Here is an 18,367-nt window from a genome sequence, read left to right on the forward strand (position 1 = left end):
TTAGCCTCATGATATACGAATGCAGAAATGGTAGCTTGGCTTAGAAACCTCGCAGTTAATAACTCAGGAAGTGCTTAATGAACACTAAGCTGCGAGGCGGCTCTGTTCTAGTGAGGGATGTAATGCCAACGAAGGAGAAAAAGAAGGAGTTGTTGCCTCAATTTGGGGAGACTTTATCCTTCATTAGGCATCCATATAAAAATTTGTCTAAAAATGCAAGAAAATATATATTTATTTAGTAGATATCATAGAAAGACGATCAAATCTCCCCAAATTTTAAGATTGCATGCACCGTCAAATTCCATAGCAAACATGGTTCATAAATACGCACAGCAAGTCGGTAAATCTACATATTTTGGAGTAAAAATATTTAAAAGTTCAGAGAGCATGGTCCTCATTACAAGCAGGAGGTCGAGCGTTCAATCCCAGGCTCGTTGTACGTGAATCTTCATAATTTTTGTATCGTTTTCTACCAAAACGATCCTACTGTTGTTCTTGTCTCACTAAAAATTCCAAAAGCATCCGTTGAACCTATGACAAATCGTAGAGTTCTCTGCATCTTTCTTAAGTAGGTGTTCAGCTAACCCAATGATCGTAATTTTCACTCATTCTCACGAGAAGAGAATGCTCGTTCACGCTCGTTCACGTATCGATGAAGTTTCAACTTCCCCAGACGAGGAAGAAAACGCTAGTTGCGCTTTATGTGCTTGAATATACAGCTTGATAATCTTGTTCAAATCAACATGACTTTCATATAAACAAAAAGCCACTTGAATGGAAATATTTCTTCTGTGAGTGACAAAGTACTAAACATCGTCCAACTTGTGAGGAAAAGCTTATGAGAATATCCCATAAGAATGGAAATGAAAATCATAAGAGATGGATTCTTGAAGCGTCGATCGTCCATAGTTCAAATTCGTGTTACATTATTTTTAAGTCTCTTATAATATTTTATAAGATTGCCTTATGTAATGAATTCCAATGGAGAATCGTACGAAATTCAATCCATATTCTTTTGGCGAAATTTCAGAAGAGAGTCTTATAATTGTCATACGACCAATTTCCTCAGTGCAGTGATTACGCTTGCTCCGAAATCGAATGGATTATTTTTTCTATCGCTCACATGTAGGAGCGAGAGATTTTAAAACGAAAATTTCTATTTTTTCACTAATAAAGAGTACGTACCTAGACTATAAGTTTGAAAAGTTTATACGAAATGGCATTCATCACAGAACGAATTTTGATTTATTATCCAAAAAAGTTGCTATACAATTTGTTGCGAGTTTTGAATTTTATTTCATGTTTTCCTACAAAGTAAAACGAAATTTTCGCTGTAATCGCTTCCGTCAATTGTCGCTATGTCATTTAATCAGTGGTTTACTCGTGTCAATCGCCGTTTCAAGTTATCCCAACTAAACACGACGCCGAACGATGTACTTGACCTGTCGCTTGGCCAGATTGCCCTGGTTAGTCAACGGTGGCAGATAGTTGTTGATGATCGGCTGCTCCTTCACGATGATGGCATCTACTTCCGCAACCTGTTCCGATCCAACCGGAACGACGTAGTCCAGCTGCACCTTTGGCTTCTCGTAGTGGTACGGTGCCTGATAATCTTTGTGCTCTTCGGTCAGCTGGACATCCTTCACCTCAACGTGACCCACCGGAAGCACCTCGATGGCTTCCACAATTTCGACGCCTTCGTTAGCCAGCCCGAAATCATAGGTGACATGTTTTTCCACGTGGATGGCTTCCGAGTGGTGCTCCACCGTACTGGCCTGATGGTCTACCGGAACGGGGTCCTGATGGTGATGTTGCTCCACCTCCAGATGATGGGGAACTGCCAGGTGCAGCAGCTCACTTACATCGGCGAGTGCTGTAACACCGAATGATCAGTAATCACCGAATCAACTACTTCAAATTCTTACCTGATGCAAAGCAGAACATCGCAATGAAAACGCACTTCATTTTGTTATTTGGAAACGTTCTAACGATCGACCGAAGCTACGAGTAATGGAAAAGGATGACACCCGAACTTGAACTGATTTCAACTGCAACCAACCTGATCTATATATAGTGAAATTTCCGCAAATGGTTCATCCATTAAAGTACAGTGCACCGTAGTCCATTTGGATCTTGGACTGGTTGATAGATTAGTAAATATTGGCGTACGGTTGAGATCACCTCAACGTTGGGAAGAAGTTATTCGGCGTGGCTTGCCCGACATTGGTTATGTTTGCTTGGTTTGCATAAAAGTTCTCAAGAGACGGATGGCTATTCGACGTCCTTGGATGCCAGACTAAGCAAGCAAATCGCATTTAGAGCAGCTGAATTAGAATTAGGAACTGGTTGTTGAAATTTGCAAGATTGTGTTCTATTTTTAGCAGGTGAGCAACTGTCAGTAATTCCACCAATTTAGGACTTCCAGATTAATGTGTTGGCAAGATTTTCATATGAAACAAGAGCTCCAAAACAAGTTTCACAATTTAGTTGTTTTTAGATAAGTTTTTTTTTAAATTACGTATTGCAAAAAAGCAAAATTAAAATCACAATAAGTTTTCATCATTGAAAATAAAATTCAGCATTATGCGTACCCCCTTGGAACAACTATTGAAGCTTCGCATGAACATGAAGCGAGTTTGAAAAAGTTATTTGGCTTCATCGTATTTCCTGACACAGATTTTGAATGTGAAGAAGATCTTTGCATGTTAGAAAATCGATATTTTAGACATGTTGGCTAAAACATCGAAGAAGGGCATAATGGGCCATCGTCCCTTAACTATCTACTGCCCGAAATCGTCTTAAGACTGGGTCAAGTGAGATCAAGGTTTTTCTGAATCGTTTTGGGACCCCAATCAACTGTGCAAAATATGGGCTCGATTGGTTGCGACCTCGCATGCCGCATCGCGTTTCAAATTTACATGGAGATTAGTATGGGAAAACGTACTTTTTACATTTTTGCTATTAGCGGCTTCAATTTATCATCAATCACGTGACTCAATACGTTAGCATATAGTCTGGAAGATGCCGAAAGACTTTTCCGAAGAAGGTACATAGCTGGAAGGTCTACAAAAAATTTTATTACGTTTCGAAAATTGATTGTTTAAATCATATGCAAGAAATCAATGTTTCTGCCAGAACTACCGGACAACCTATGGTTATCGAAGGGCAAAACCCATCTTCCTTCTCGTCGGATTTTTTTCTTTGTGAAATAATTCCAGATAGCTCCCATTAGCTCTAAAGCCCTATAAGATCAATTATTTTGAAATATCACTCAATTAAATTATTGGTCTTCGCAGTTTGGTAGTGGTGGCAGAATGAACTATTTCTTGCATATAGTTTGAACATTCAATCTTCGAAGCGTTATAACTTTTTTCGTGAACGTTCCAGTAACGTGCCTTCCTCAGCAAAGTTTTTCGGCATCCTTTGGGTTATACTTCAACGCAATGTGCCTCTTGGTTTACAATAAACTGAAACCTCTAGTAGTAGAAATGTAAAATATACGTTCTCCCATACTAATTTCCATACAAACTTCAAACGCAATGCGGAAAGCGAGGAAGCAACCAATCGGTCTCAAATTCTGCACAGTTGTTCAGGATCCAGAATGGCTTCGAAAAACCATTTATTTGAAAAAATGACCATGACGCCCCACTCTACTGGGTACTTTGATTATTCCAAAGTTTTTTGTTTTTGGTCAATAACATAAACCTCAAGACAAATAAGACAAATAAGACAAATAAGACAAATAAGACAAATAAGACAAATAAGACAAATAAGACAAATAAGACAAATAAGACAAATAAGACAAATAAGACATAAGCTGTACCGAAAGGATCATTTCACTTCGTAAACGAACTTTTTATAGAAGGCTCGTAGACCCATCGGGCAATCTATTTGCATGAGGTTCTCGAAAAAGCCTACATTTATGTTCATTCAAAAGCTTTCGGCTAGTATATGAAGGATCCGAATTAAATTCCTCAAAATGATAGACCCCACTTTAATTATACACGAAATAACTTTTATGAACACCTCGATTTTTATCAATTCTTGACTCACCAAAACAGTAATAACTCCAGCATATTTCAATCGATCTCAGATATCAGCATATCGTTGGAAAAAGGAAGTGTGGCCTCAAATGGACCAGCCATATTAAATTTTTTTATTTTTATACTAGATTTGAACCGTTTGTTTGAGAAACTGCATATGTAACATTTTTGGCCAAAATGAGATTTTTATATATTCTGAATCCTCGTCCAAAAATACGTATACTGGCAAAAAATACGAAAAAAAATTTTTGTTCAGGAATATATGAAATTTTTTTCGTTTGTTTGAGAAACTACATATGTCCACGTACTTTGAAGAGCAATTGTGGAGTACTGCTTACATTTTTTGCACTGAAAGTGCCCCAGGGTGTTGAGTTTTGCCAAAAACTATTGATCTGTATCGAAGAAATCGAAAGATTCTGTGCAAATTTGTTCAAAAACAGTGTTTTGTTGTTTTCTCGAAATAGTGTAAAATGGACTTATGCAGTTTCTCAAACAAATGATTCATTTATTATTGAAAACTTTTTTTAGGTTCGCAACCACCGATTTTGAATATTAATACATCGTTGGAAAGCCTAGCCTGTAATGCGCGTTTCGTTCAAAAATCTAAGGTATATAATTTTTCTATTAACATGTATGATAATTTTTTTTTTAATTAAAAAGCGTATCTACAACTGTATTTTATTTGGAAGTTTCAACATTTTTGAGCATATCGAAGCCAAGTATTCAAGTTATTGGATTTAATAATTGATTATTTTTAAAGTACAAGAGTTATTTTCGATTATACTGAACTTATTTTTCCAACAGTGTAGACCTGTGCGCCGATTGAGAATTTAACGGCGGTGGAGTGATAGATCATTTTCAGCCAGCGGTGGCGGTGTCACGCCGTTGGCGATAGAAGCAACAGAAATTTTACAATATTATTCCACAAACTCCTTCGTGAATTCTACCAGGAATACCTTCGGAATCTCCTCCAAAAACTCCTCAAAGAATTCCTCCGGATGGTCTTCCAGGAATTTCGTCGGAAGGTCCTACAAGAATTCTTCCGGAAGTTCCTCCAGTAATTAATCCGGAAAAACTTCCAGGAATTCCTCCGGAAGCTCCTCCAGAAGTTCCTCCAGGAGTTCCTTCGGAAGTTCTTCCAGGAATTCTACCGGAAATTCCTCCGGAAGTTCCCCCAAGAATTCTTCCGGAAGCTTCTCCAAAAATTCTTCCGGAAGTTCATCCAGTAATTCCTTCAGAACTTCCTGCGGAGCTTCTTCCACAAATTCTTCCGGAAGATTTGGAAGCTCCTCCAGGAGTTCCTCCGGAAATTCTTCCAGGAATTCCTACGGAAGTTTCTCCGGAAGTTCCTCCAGGAATTCCTTCGGAAGTTCCACCGGAAATTCCTTCAGGAATTCTTCCGGAAATTTCTCCAAGAATTCCTCCAAAAAATAATCCAGAACATCCTCCGGAACTTCATCCAGCAATTCCTTCGAAAGTTCCTTCAGAAAATCCTCTGGATGGTCCTTCAGGAATTTCGTCGGAAGGTCCTACAGAAAGTCCTTTGGGAGGTCCTACAGGAAGCCTTTCAGAAGTTCCTCCAGAAATTCCTCCGGAAGTTCCTCCAGGAATTTCACTGAAAGTTCCTCCAGGAATTCATCCGGAAGTTCTTGCAGGAATTCTTCCGGAACTTCCTCCGGGAGTTCCCCCAAGAATTCCTCCGGAAGTTCCTCCAGAAGTTCCTCCAAAAGTTCATTCAGGAGTTCATCCAGGAAATCCTTCGAAACTTGCTCCGGAACTTTCTCCGTTCCTCCGGAAGTTCATCCAGGAAGTCCTTCCGAAGTTCTTCCGGGAATGCTTCCGAAATTTCTCCAGAAGTTTCCCCAACAATTCCCCTGGAAGTTATTCCAAAAGTTCCTCCGCAAGCTCATCCAGGAATTTCTTCAGAACTTCCTTCGGAACTTCGTTCAGGAACTCCTCCGGAAGTTCCTTCGAAACTTCACACTGGAGTTCATCCGGAAGTTCATCCAGGAATTCCTTTAGAACTTCCTCCGGAAGTTCCTTCAGGAATTCCTCCGGAAGTTCTTTCAGGAAATCTTCCGGAAATTCGTCCGGAAGTTCCCCCAAGAATTCCCCCGGGAATTCGTCCAAAAATTCATCTGGAAATTCATCCAGGAATTCCTTCAGAACTTCCTCCAGCATTTGCTTAGAAAGTTCTCCTACAGAAAGTCTTCCGGGAGGTTTTACAGGAAGCCCTTCAGAAGTTCCTCCGGAAGATCTCCCAGGGATTGCACCGGAAACTCCTCCAGGAATTCCTTTGGAAGTACCTCCAGGAATTCCTCTGGAAGTTCCTCCAAGAATTCCTCTGGAAGTTCCTCCAGGAACTTCCCCGGAAATTCGTCCAAAAATCATCTGCAAATTCATTCAGGAATTCCTTCAGAACTTCCTCCAGCAATTGCTTCGAAAGTTCTCCTACAGAAAGTCTTCCGGGAGGTCTTACAGGAAGCCCTTCAGAAGTTCCTCCGGAAGATCCCCCAGGGATTGCACCGGAAACTCCTCCAAGAATTCCTCTGGAAGTACCTCCAGGAATTCCTCTGGATGTTCCTCCAGGAATTTCATTGAAAGTTCCTTCAGGAATTCCACTGGAAGTTCCTTCAGGAATTTCACTGGAAGTTCCTTCAGGGATTTCACTGGAAGTTCCTTCAGGAATTCCACTGGAAGTTCCTCCAGGAGTTCCACTGGAAAGTCTTCTAGAAATTCCTCCGGAAGTTCCTCCACGCATTCTTCCGGAATTTCCTCCGGAAGATCCTCCAGGAATTCCTACGGAAGTTCCTCCAGGAATTCCTACGGAAGTTCCTCCAGGAATTCCTACGGAAGTTCCTCCAGGAATTCCTACGGAAGTTCCTCCAGGAATTCCTACGGAAGTTCCTCCAGGAATTCCTACGGAAGTTCCTCCAGGAATTCCTACGGAAGTTTCTCCAGGAATTCCTACGGAAGTTCCTCCAAGAATTCCACTTGAAGTTCCTCCAGGAATTCCACTTGAAGTTCCTCCAGGAATTCCACTTGAAGTTCCTCCAGGAATTCCACTTGAAGTTCCTCCAGGAATTCCACTGGAAGTTCCTCCAGGATTTCCACTGGAAGTTCCTCCAGGAATTCCACTGGAAGTTCCTCCAGGAATTCCACTGGAAGTTCCTCCAGGAATTCCACTGGAAGTTCCTCCAGGAATTCCACTGGAAGTTCCTCCAGGAATTCCACTGGAAGTTCCTCCAGGAATTCCACTGGAAGTTCCTCCAGGAATTCCACTGGAAGTTCCCCCAGGAATTCCACTGGAAGTTCCTCCAGGAATTCCACTTGAAGTTCCTCCAGGAATTCCACTTGAAGTTCCTCCAGGAATTCCACTGGAAGTTCCTCCAGGAATTCCACTGGAAGTTCCTCCAGGAATTCCACTGGAAGTTCCTCCAGGAATTCCACTGGAAGTTCCTCCAGGAATTCCACTGGAAGTTCCTCCAGGAATTCCACTGGAAGTTCCTCCAGGAATTCCTCTGGAAGTTCCTCCAGGAATTCCACTGGAAGTTCCTCCAGGAATTCTACTGGAAGTTCCTCCAGGAAATGCACTGGAAGCTCCTCCAGGAAATTCACTGGAAGTTCTTACAGGAATTCCATTGGAAGTTCCTTCAGGAATTCCACTGGAAGTTCCTCCAGGAATTTCACAGAAAGTTCCTCCAGGAATTCCACTGGAAGTTCCTTCAGGAATTCCACTGGGAGTTCCTCCAGGAATTTAACTGAAAGTTCCTCCAGGAGTGCCACTTCTAGAAAATCCTCCGGAAGTTCCTCCACGCATTCTTCCGGAATTTTCTCCAGGAATTCCTACGGAAGTTCCTCCATGAATTCCACTGGAAGTTCCTCCAGGAATTCCACTGGAAGTTCCTCCAGGAATTCCACTGGAAGTTCCTCCAGGAATTCCTTTGGAAGTTCCTCCAGGAATTCCACTGGAAGTTCCTCCAGGAATTCCACTGGAAGTTCCTCCAGGAATTCCACTGGAAGTTCCTCCAGGAATTCCACTGGAAGTTCCTCCAGGAATTCCACTGGAAGTTCCCCCAGGAATTCCACTGAAAGTTCCTCCAGGAATTCCACTTGAAGTTCCTCCAGGAATTCCACTGGAAGTTCCTCCAGGAATTCCACTGGAAGTTCCTCCAGGAATTCCACTGGAAGTTCCTCCAGGAATTCCACTGGAAGTTCCTCCAGGAATTCCACTGGAAGTTCCCCCAGGAATTCCACTGGAAGTTCCTCCAGGAATTCCACTTGAAGTTCCTCCAGGAATTCCACTTGAAGTTCCTCCAGGAATTCCACTTGAAGTTCCTCCAGGAATTCCACTGGAAGTTCCTCCAGGAATTCCACTGGAAGTTCCTCCAGGAATTCCACTGGAAGTTCCTCCAGGAATTCCGGTGGAAGTTCATCCAGGAATTCCTTTGGAAGTTCCTCCAGGAATTCCACTGGAAGTTCCTCCAGGAATTCTACTGGAAGTTACTCCAGGAATTCTACTGGAAGTTCCTCCGGGAAATTCACTGGAAGTTCTTACAGGAATCCTATTGGAACTTCCTCCAGGAATTCCACTGGAAGTTCCTCCAGGAATTTCACAGAAAGTTCCTCCAGGAATTCCACTGGAAGTTCCTTCAGGAATTCCACTGGAAGTTCCATCAGGAATTTAACTGGAAGTTCCTCCAGGAGTGCCACTTCTAGAAAATCCTCCGGAAGTTCCTCCACGCATTCTTCCGGAATTTTCTCCAGGAATTCCTACGGAAGTTCCTCCATGAAACATATGGAAGTTCCTCCAGGAATTCCACTGGAAGTTCCTCCAGGAATTTCACTGGAAGTTTCTTCAGGAATTTCACGGGAAGTTTCTTCAGGAATTCCTCTGGAAGTTCCTCCAGGAATTCCTCCGGAAGTTCCTCCGGAAGTTCCTCCAGGAATTCCTCCGGAAGTTCCTCCAGGAATTCCTCCGGAAGTTCCTCCAGGAATTCCTCCGGAAGTTCCTCCAGGAATTCCTCCGGAAGTTCCTCCAGGAATTCCTCCGGAAGTTCCTCCAGGAATTCCTCCGGAAGTTCCTCCAGGAATTCCTCCGGAAGTTCCTCCAGGAATTCCTCCGGAAGTTCCTCCAGGAATTCCTCCGGAAGTTCCTCCAGGAATTCCTCCGGAAGTTCCTCCAGGAATTCCTCCGGAAGTTCCTCCAGGAATTCCTCCGGAAGTTCCTCCAGGAATTCCTCCGGAAGTTCCTCCAGGAATTCCTCCGGAAGTTTCTCCAGGAATTCCTCCGGAAGTTCCTCCAGGAATTCCTCCGGAAGTTCCTCCAGGAAATCCTCCGGAAGTTCCTCCAGGAATTCCTCCGGAAGTTCCTCCAGGAATTCCTCCGGAAGTTCCTCCAGGAATTCCTCCGGAAGTTCCTCCAGGAATTCCTCCGGAAGTTCCTCCAGGAATTCCTCCGAAGTTCCTCCAGGAATTCCTCCGGAAGTTCCTCCAGGAATTCCTCCGGAAGTTCCTCCAGGAATTCCTCCGGAAGTTCCTCCAGGAATTCCTCCGGAAGTTCCTCCAGGGATTCCTCCGGAAGTTCCTCCAGGAATTCCTCCGGAAGTTCCTCCAGGAATTCCTCCGGAAGTTCCTCCAGGAATTCCTCCGGAAGTTCCTCCAGGAATTCCTCCGAAAGTTCCTCCAGGAATTCCTCCGGAAGTTCCTCCAGGAATTCCTCCGGAAGTTCCTCCAGGAATTCCTCCGGAAGTTCCTCCAGGAATTCCTCCGGAAGTTCCTCCAGGAATTCCTCCGGAAGTTCCTCCAGGAATTCCTCCGGAAGTTCCTCCAGGAATTCCTCCGGAAGTTCCTCCAGGAATTCCTCCGGAAGTTCCTCCAGGAATTCCTCCGGAAGTTCCTCCAGGAATTCCTCCGGAAGTTCCTCCAGAAATTCCTCCGGAAGTTCCTCCAGGAATTCCTCCGGAAGTTCCTCCAGGAATTCCTCCGGAAGTTCCTCCAGGAATTCCTCCGATAGTTCCTCCGGAAGTTCCTCCAGGAATTCCTCCGGAAGTTTCACCAGGAATTCCTACGGAAGTTCCACCAGGAATTCCTCCGGAAGTTCCACCAGGAATTCCTCCGGAAGTTCCACCGGGAATTCCTCCGGAAGTTCCACCAGGAATTCCTCCGGAAGTTCCACCAGGAATTCCTCCGGAAGTACCACCAGGAATTCCTCCGGAAGTACCACCAGGAATTCCTCCGGAAGTACCACCAGGAATTCCTCCGGAAGTTCCACCAGGAATTCCTCCCAAAAGTTCCACCAGGAATTCCTCCCAAAAGTTCTACCAGGAATTCCTCCGGAAGTTTCACCAGGAATTCCTACGGAAGTTCCACCAGGAATTCCTCCGGAAGTTTCACCAGGAATTCCTCCGGAAGTTACTCCAGGAATTCCTCCGGAAGTTACTCCAGGAATTCCGCCGGAAGTTACTCCAGGAATTTCTCCGGAAGTTGTTCCTCAAGGTTTTCCTTCAGGAGTTCCTACGGAAGTTCTTCTAGGAGTTTCTACGGATGTTCTTCCAGGAGTTCTTCCAGAAGTTCCTCCAGGAGTTCCTCCGGAAGTTCCTCCGGAAGATCCTCCAGAAGTTCCTCCGGAAGATCCTCCAGAAGTTCCTTCAAAAGATCCTCCAGGAATTCCTCCCGAAGTTCTTCTGGTTTTTTTTTCCGGAAATTCCTCCAGAGGTTCCCCCAACAATTCCTCTGGCAGTTATTCCAAAAACTCATCCGCAAGTTCATCCAGGAATTTCTTCAGAACTTCCTCCGGAGTTTCGTACAGGAACTCCTCCGGAAACTCCTTCAGGAATTCCTCAGGAAGTTCCTCCGGAATGTTTGGATGTTATTTCAAACACTTCGGGCAAAGAAAAAAAAACATATGTTTTAATTGCTAGCCACTTCAGCAATTAAACCATATGTTTTTTTTTTCTTTGCCCGAAGTGTTTGCAATAACATAAGCCGAGAAATTCCCGAAAGAAAAATAAGCAAAGCCGAGAAATTCCCGGTGTTCCTCCGGAAGTTCCTCCAAAATTTCACCCTGGAGCTTCTCCGGAAGTTTCTCCAAGAATTCCTCCGGAACTTAATCCAGGAATTCCTCCAGAAGTTCCTCTGGTAGATCCTCCAGGAATTCCACTGGAAGTTCCCCCAGGAATTCTCTCGGATTTTTTTTCCAGGAGTTCCTCCGGAAGTTCCTCTAAGAATTTCTCCAGGAGTTCCTTCGGAAATTTCTACGGAAGCTCCTCCAGGAATTCCTCCGGAAATTCTTCTGAAAGTTCCACCAAGAATTCCTCCAGAAGTTCCTCCAAAAATTCCTTCGGAAGTTTTTCCAGTCCTTCAGAACTCCTATGGAATTTCGGGAATTCCGCCGGAAGTTCCTTTAGAAATTCTTCCAGATGGTCCTACAGAAAATTCGCCTGTAGGTTCTACAGGAATACTCCGGAAGTTCCTTCAGGAATACCTCCGAAAGTTCTTCCAGGAATTCCTCCGGAAGTACCTCCAAGAATACTTCCGAAAGTTCATCTAGGAATTCTTTCGGAACTTTGCCCAGACGTTCCTGTGGAAGTTTCTCCAGGAGTTCCTCCGGAAGTTCCGCCAGGAGTTCTTCTGGAAGTTCTTCCAGGAATTCCTTCAGAAGTTGCTCCAGGAATCCCTCCTGGAATTCATTTGAGAGTTCCTCCGTAGGGTCCTCCAAGCATTCGTCCGGAAGTTCCTCGAAGAATTTATCCGAAAGCTTCTCTAAGAGTTCTTCCAGGAATTTCTCCGGAATTCCTCCGGTAATTCCTTTAAAAATTCTTCAGGAATTCAACCGAAGGTTTATGAATGCTTCAGGATGTTTGCTCAGGAAATCCCGGATAAGTCCTGTAATTTCTTAAATAATTATTCATAGAATTTCTTCTGAAATTCTCTCTGGAGTTTTTTCCAAAAACTTCCCCAAGAGAACTTCATAAATAATTTCGCAAACTCTGAAAAAATTATCAAGAGGACTCTCCAGATATTTCTCCTGAATTCCTTCCGAAATTCATGAGTTTGCAGTAGCCATCGAGCAAGTAAGTACAGTGCGTGTTTTAGTTGTCGCGAAAATGATAAAATATCTATTTGATGTTCGGTGGCTGGCTTCGGTCGAAACAAACGCGATCTTGAATAGTTTGTTGTAGCTATCGGGCAAGTAAGTACAGACTGCAACGCGTCCGTTCGGTCGTCAAAAACGCGATTCTCCTCAGTTTTCATATGCCACCGGGCGTGCATGGTTTTACTTTTTTCTCATCGCGAGACAGCGAATTAGTGATATTTCCCTTCCCATAGATCGCATCGCTTACCGGGGTGAATCCAGATAAATTATCCTTTGTAACCAAAACGATATCCTATCCCAAACTAATCGTGGAGATGCAGAGGTATACTCGGTCTCTAGTCGAGACCGGACTAACAAGGACGTGGCCAGCGCTGTTATTGACTTATGGAAATTATGTTGCGAAATCTAGATCTAGAAAATCTTACGCGCATTCCTCTAGGAATTCTTCCATAAATTCCTACCTCAAAATTCCACCAAGGATTCTCCCGGAAAGTCGTTCACAAATAAAATATCCTGGAAATTATTTCTCCGGAAATTTGTTAATGAATTCTTCCGAAATTTTGTCCAAGAACTCTTTCATAAATTCTTCTAAGAATCTACCCGGCAATTCCCACGGAAACTTCTAAAGAATTTCTCCAAGAATTCTCCCAGAAAACCCTACATGATTTTTCTGGAAAATTTCCTTGCGAACTCCACCGACATATCTTCGGAAATTCTTCCGCTTTTTTTTCAGAACCTTCTTAAGAAATTCTCCAAGAAGTCTGTCAAAAATACCTACAAGAATATACGAAAAAAAAAAATTTCAAGGACTCTTCCAGAAATATTTCTATATGTTCCCCTGGAAATTTCTCTAGAAAATTCCTCAAGGAACTGCTCCAAGAAGTTCCTCTTTCATGAAGAATTCACGACGTAATTTTTGTGGGAACATCCGAAGGAGTTCATAAATGATTTTGATGATCAATACATGGAGTGTTTCTTGAAGAAATTCGCAAAGGAATTCCTGGTTTGAAACTCAGAAGAAATCGTGCACAGTTCCTACGTATTTCAAATTTATTCCAATACAAATAATCAAGACTTCTTTTCACTATTCTTGTGCTTTTCATTGATGATATGGTAGGAAAAATAAGTTTAGAATAATAAAAAAAACTCTAATTCGATACCAAGATTTTTGAATTATTTAATCCAATATCTTGAATATGGTTCCGTTATGCTAAAAATAAAATACTGTTGTAGATATGTTCTTCATTTTCAAAACATACTTGCCGTAAAATAGTGTATGAAATCAAGAAACTGACGTCGTAGTATCATATTAACCATAAAATAATATTCGTTGGTCAGATGGGCCTTTAAGAAATAATATGGTAAATTGTACATAACTTTGGTTTATGAGCTTTCACCACCGCGAGAAACTTATTGGTTGATTTTCATTGGCTTTTATCGGTGAGAAGAACTACTTAAGCTCAAAGTGGAAGTGAAGCACAGAATCGACATTGACTTGTTTTGCTTTTATTCACTTTTTGAGCTAATCTTGAATTTGAGTGATAAGTACATGTCACTTCAAAAATGTCTAAACCGGAACCGTAAAAGGTTCGACCTCTAGCTGGTGTTCCAAACGTTTTATTTTGGAATCAAATCAACCCCCCATGCCCAGATTCACTATTTACCATAATGGTCATAATTAAGCTCCTATTGGCGATACGACACTCGTACTTCGTAATGACTTACATCCATCCGTGCCCAAAGAAGTGAAACGACTGTCACATGAAAGAAATACTCATTAATTAACAATTGTCATGACCATCCATATTTCAGAAGAAAATCCGTAAAATAGTGATGCAACACTGCCATTCACCATTCAAGCCCGGCAAAGCAGAACCCGAAGAAAGCCAACCTCTAGTCGAAACACAATCTTCAATCATCGAAGCTTGGGGGACATCGGCTACGGTTCTGTGACGATTGCCAATGATTGACAGCCATTTAACAACTGTTCGAACGAATTGTTCCGCTTTCAACAGCGCTTGCCAACGCTTCATCGCATTGGCACTGCGGTTGCAGAGGGAGGGGGTAGAGCGCTGAGCGCTTACCCCAGATGTTGTCATTTGCCACAATTGGTCGATTTAGGTGACGATTGTTCCGTGCCGGGCACATTGTCGTTTGGATATTTCTCCCCTGCCCCCCTCAGTTCGACCTCCTGGCTGGCGCCACCATCACAACGCCACAGTGCCCTGGTGTGGTTTTTGGTTTTAGTGGGTGCTGATAGACACCGGTCAGAAAACCATCTCATATCACCATGCCATGTCAGAGTTGGGGGCAATAAATGGTTGCAGCATCCGAATTAATTGCGCTGTGATTATCGTTTCATTGTCAATTGAGAAATCAGTAGGTGATTAACTGTGGTGTTTTATTTCGTTTTCTTTTCAGGTGAGTCTTCAGGATTACCGAGTGATGATTGATGGTTTCATGGTAAGATTGACATCTCTTTACAAACACTCCCAATGCAATGCAAAACATGCATCAGAATCAAGTGCTTCAGATTCCTAATGTCAGGTTGGGAAATGGAAACTTTCCAAGCATTTACTTTATAACTCCAAAAGATTTGAGAAAAGCGAAACACTGTTCGTTCAATCTTATCTCTACAGAAAATTTGTTTTCATCACGATTACATCAAGAATTTAATCGAATAACTACTGCAGTAGCAATATTGCCAATTTGTGAGTAGCCAGACATATTTTTACCTTCATAAGGGCTTGTTTTCTGCATGCAGATAAACACATCATCTGCCGCTGGGCGTATGAGTCATAGTGGCATTATATGCTATTTATATTCTTGAGATACTGATGACAAAAAAAACGACTCAAGAAGCAGCAACATACGTAGGAAAAACAACTGGATACCGACGCAAAGCCGGTGACATTCAGATACACCACTGTTTCACTGCAATGTCGAACGAATTGCAGCATGAGGTTTTGCCCGAACGGAAATGATATTTCTAGATGAACAAATTTTTCGTTAGTCTTCGCTCTGGATGGATGATGTAAGCAAAAGAAAACTGCTTTCATGGAAGCATAATCTCGGTGGAACATTTTATTTATTGCATCAAGCACCCCAGAGTGCCTTTTTCAAAGCAGAATGGAATGTATTTGAAGATCTTGCAGATCTTGGGATGCTATTTCTGGTATATTTTAAAATAGAGCAGCGGTTCTCAACCTTTTTTTTCGCACCTTGGCATAAATTAAGGTACCCCTTATTTATTTTTTTGCTGTTAAATGAAAATAAGTGTAACTCATAAGATATATGAAAAAGGATTCAGAGCATCTCGTAAAAAGGTTTCCGAGCCTCTTGAAAAGAAGCTTCCGGGCCTCTTGAGCCCTTTTGAAAGGTGGCTTCCGGGTCTCTTGAAAGGAGGCTTCCGGGCCTCTTGAAAGGAGGCTTCCGGGCCTCTTGGAAGGAGGCTTCCAGGCCTCTTGGAAGGAGGCTTCCGGGCCTCTTGGAAGGAGGCTTCCGGGCCTCTTGGAAGGAGGCTTCCGGGCCTCTTGGAAGGAGGCTTCCGGGCCTCTTGGAAGGAGGCTTCCGGGCCTCTTGGAAGGAGGCTTCCGGGCCTCTTGGAAGGAGGCTTCCGGGCCTCTTGGAAGGAGGCTTCCGGGCCTCTTGGAAGGAGGCTTCCGGGCCTCTTGGAAGGAGGCTTCCGGGCCTCTTGAAAGGAGGCTTCCGGGCCTCTTGAAAGGAGGCTTCCGGGCCTCTTGAAAGGAGGCTTCCGGGCCTCTTGAAAGGAGGCTTCCGGGCCTCTTGAAAGGAGGCTTCCGGGCCTCTTGAAAGGAGGCTTCCGGGCCTCTTGAAAGGAGGCTTCCTGGCCTCTTGAAAGGAGGCTTCCGGGCCTCTTGAAAGGAGGCTTCCGGGCCTCTTGAAAGGAGGCTTCCGGGCCTCTTGAAAGGAGGCTTCCTGGCCTCTTGAAAGGAGGCTTCCGGGCCTCTTGAAAGGAGGCTTCCGGGCCTCTTGAAAGGAGGCTTCCGGGCCTCTTGAAAGGAGGCTTCAGGGCCTCTTGAAAGGAGGCTTCCGGGCCTCTTGAAAGGAGGCTTCCGGGCCTCTTGAAAGGAGGCTTCCGGGCCTCTTGAAAGGAGGCTTCCGGGCCTCTTGAAAGGAGGCTTCCGGGCCTCTTGAAAGGAGACTTCCGGGCCTCTTGAAAGGAGGCTTCCGGGCCTCTTGAAAGGAGGCTTCCGGGCCTCTTGAAAGGAGGCTTCCGGGCCTCTTGAAAGGAGGCTTCCGGGCATCTTGAAAGGAGGCTTCTGGGCATCTTGAAAGGAGGCTTCTGGGCCTCTTGAAAGGAGGCTTCCGGGCCTCTTGAAAGGAGGCTTCCGGGCCTCTTGAAAGGAGGCATCCGGGCCTCTTGAAAGGAGGCATCCGGGCCTCTTGAAAGGAGGCTTCCAGGCCTCTTGAAAGGAGGCTTCCAGGCCTCTTGAAAGGAGGCTTCCGGGCCTCTTGAAAGGAGGCTTCCGGGCCTCTTGAAAGGAGGCTTCCGGGCCTCTTGAAAGGAGGCTTCCGGGCCTCTTGAAAGGAGGCTTCCGGGCCTCTTGAAAGGAGGCTTCCGGGCCTCTTGAAAGGAGGCTTCTGGGCCTCTTGGAAGGAGGCTTCCGGGCCTCTTGGAAGGAGGCTTCCGGGCCTCTTGGAAGGAGGCTTCCGGGCCTCTTGGAAGGAGGCTTCCGGGCCTCTTGGAAGGAGGCTTCCGGGCCTCTTGGAAGGAGGCTTCCGGGCCTCTTGGAAGGAGGCTTCCGGGCCTCTTGGAAGGAGGCTTCCGGGCCTCTTGGAAGGAGGCTTCCGGGCCTCTTGGAAGGAGGCTTCCGGGCCTCTTGGAAGGAGGCTTCCGGGCCTCTTGGAAGGAGGCTTCCGGGCCTCTTGAAAGGAGGCTTCCGGGCCTCTTGAAAGGAGGCTTCCGGGCCTCTTGAAAGTAGGTTTCCGAACCTTTTAGAAGGAGATTTCCAAGCCTCTTGAAAGGAATCTTCCAGGCTGATAAAAACGAGGCTTTCGAGCAGCGTTTAAAGGTTCCAATCCTCTTGCAACCAAGAAACTGAGGTTTTCGGGAAAAGTCTTCATGTCTGTCAAATGGAGGATTTCGAACCTATAGACTCTAAATGTTAGTTCAGAAGCATATTCTTTAACATATCATTCAACATTTTGTTTCGATCAGGTAGATTGCACAGAAGATTTCAAAAATTTGTTCATTCGTCGTTCTGTTCTTTTGATCTTTTATCCACAGTCCTTAATCAACTGTGCTGATTGTGGAGGGACTCTATAGTCTTTGAGTTATTGATCGCCATGCATATTATGTACAATATAAATTTAAAAAAAAATTATACATAGGGGAACGGTTCGCCACTTCATCTCATAGCTCCTATTTCCATCACATCAAAAACAAAGCAATGGAAAGGAATTTGGTTTGTTTATTATTTTTGTGATTTTGTTTTCTGCAGTCAGCACGCATGTTGACAAAAATAAGCGACGAATTTGGTGCTGTATTTCTCTGTTTAGCGATGAGATGGATATGTGTACAGTGGGATGGAGATCGGAACAGTTCCCCTATATAAGAACTTTATGAAGATTAAAATTGCATTAAATCCACCATTATGCATTTTTGTCGAAATTACCCTCTAGGCCCGCCGAAGGTACCCCCTAGGTTATACCCCAGGTTGAGAACCGCTGAAATAGAGGAAGCCAACACCAAATCCGATTTTTCAATCAACCTTTTAAATCCGTTCATTGGGTGAACAAATCTCAAGTAAACGACAATCTTTTCAACATGCAACAACTCTTAGCGAAAAAAGATTCTTTTCAAGTTTACGAATTGAAAATAAAAGATTGCTAGAATTAAAATTCGAAACCAATGATTCAAATATTGTTGGTAAAAAAAAAGTTTAGACAAAGCGGTCTTTGAATATACAAAGAATTGCTCTTTTTGGGATCGAAAGCTGTGTAGATTCATCTATACATTATATATATAAACAACAACAATCGGGAATCTCCCATGGAAAAAATCACATCTCTGAAGTATCGAGTCAACCAACAGTTACTGTATCCTGTTCAGGAGGTGTCTGTTCATTTTTGCTATGCTGAATCGAAAGCTACTTAAAAATTCCATTTCGGACAAGAAAATGGAAACAGTCACTCAACTGATGATAACGACATCAACAACGATGGCAAAGCATTTTCACAAACGAGGAAAAAGAAAAGGAGC

The 18,367-nt window shown here is 43.8% G+C and overlaps 2 protein-coding genes across 2 annotated transcripts in view; one reads left to right on the plus strand and one right to left on the minus strand.

Moving 5' to 3' along the window:
• Positions 1–18,367, plus strand: part of LOC134225952 (exostosin-1-like) — a 601,093-nt gene that overhangs the window by 364,770 nt on the left and 217,956 nt on the right.
• On the minus strand, positions 1,296–2,019 carry LOC134222604 (uncharacterized). The gene is made up of 2 exons (XM_062701761.1): positions 1,926–2,019; positions 1,296–1,873 (listed from the first exon to the last, which is right to left on the minus strand). Exons 1-2 carry the CDS (start codon positions 1,963–1,965, stop codon positions 1,413–1,415), a joined length of 501 nt encoding a protein of 166 aa, XP_062557745.1. The 5' UTR covers positions 1,966–2,019; the 3' UTR covers positions 1,296–1,412.

The sequence above is a fragment of the Armigeres subalbatus genome, chromosome 3, assembly GCF_024139115.2.
Source record: "Armigeres subalbatus isolate Guangzhou_Male chromosome 3, GZ_Asu_2, whole genome shotgun sequence".
NCBI classification, from domain to species: Eukaryota; Metazoa; Arthropoda; class Insecta; order Diptera; family Culicidae; genus Armigeres; species Armigeres subalbatus.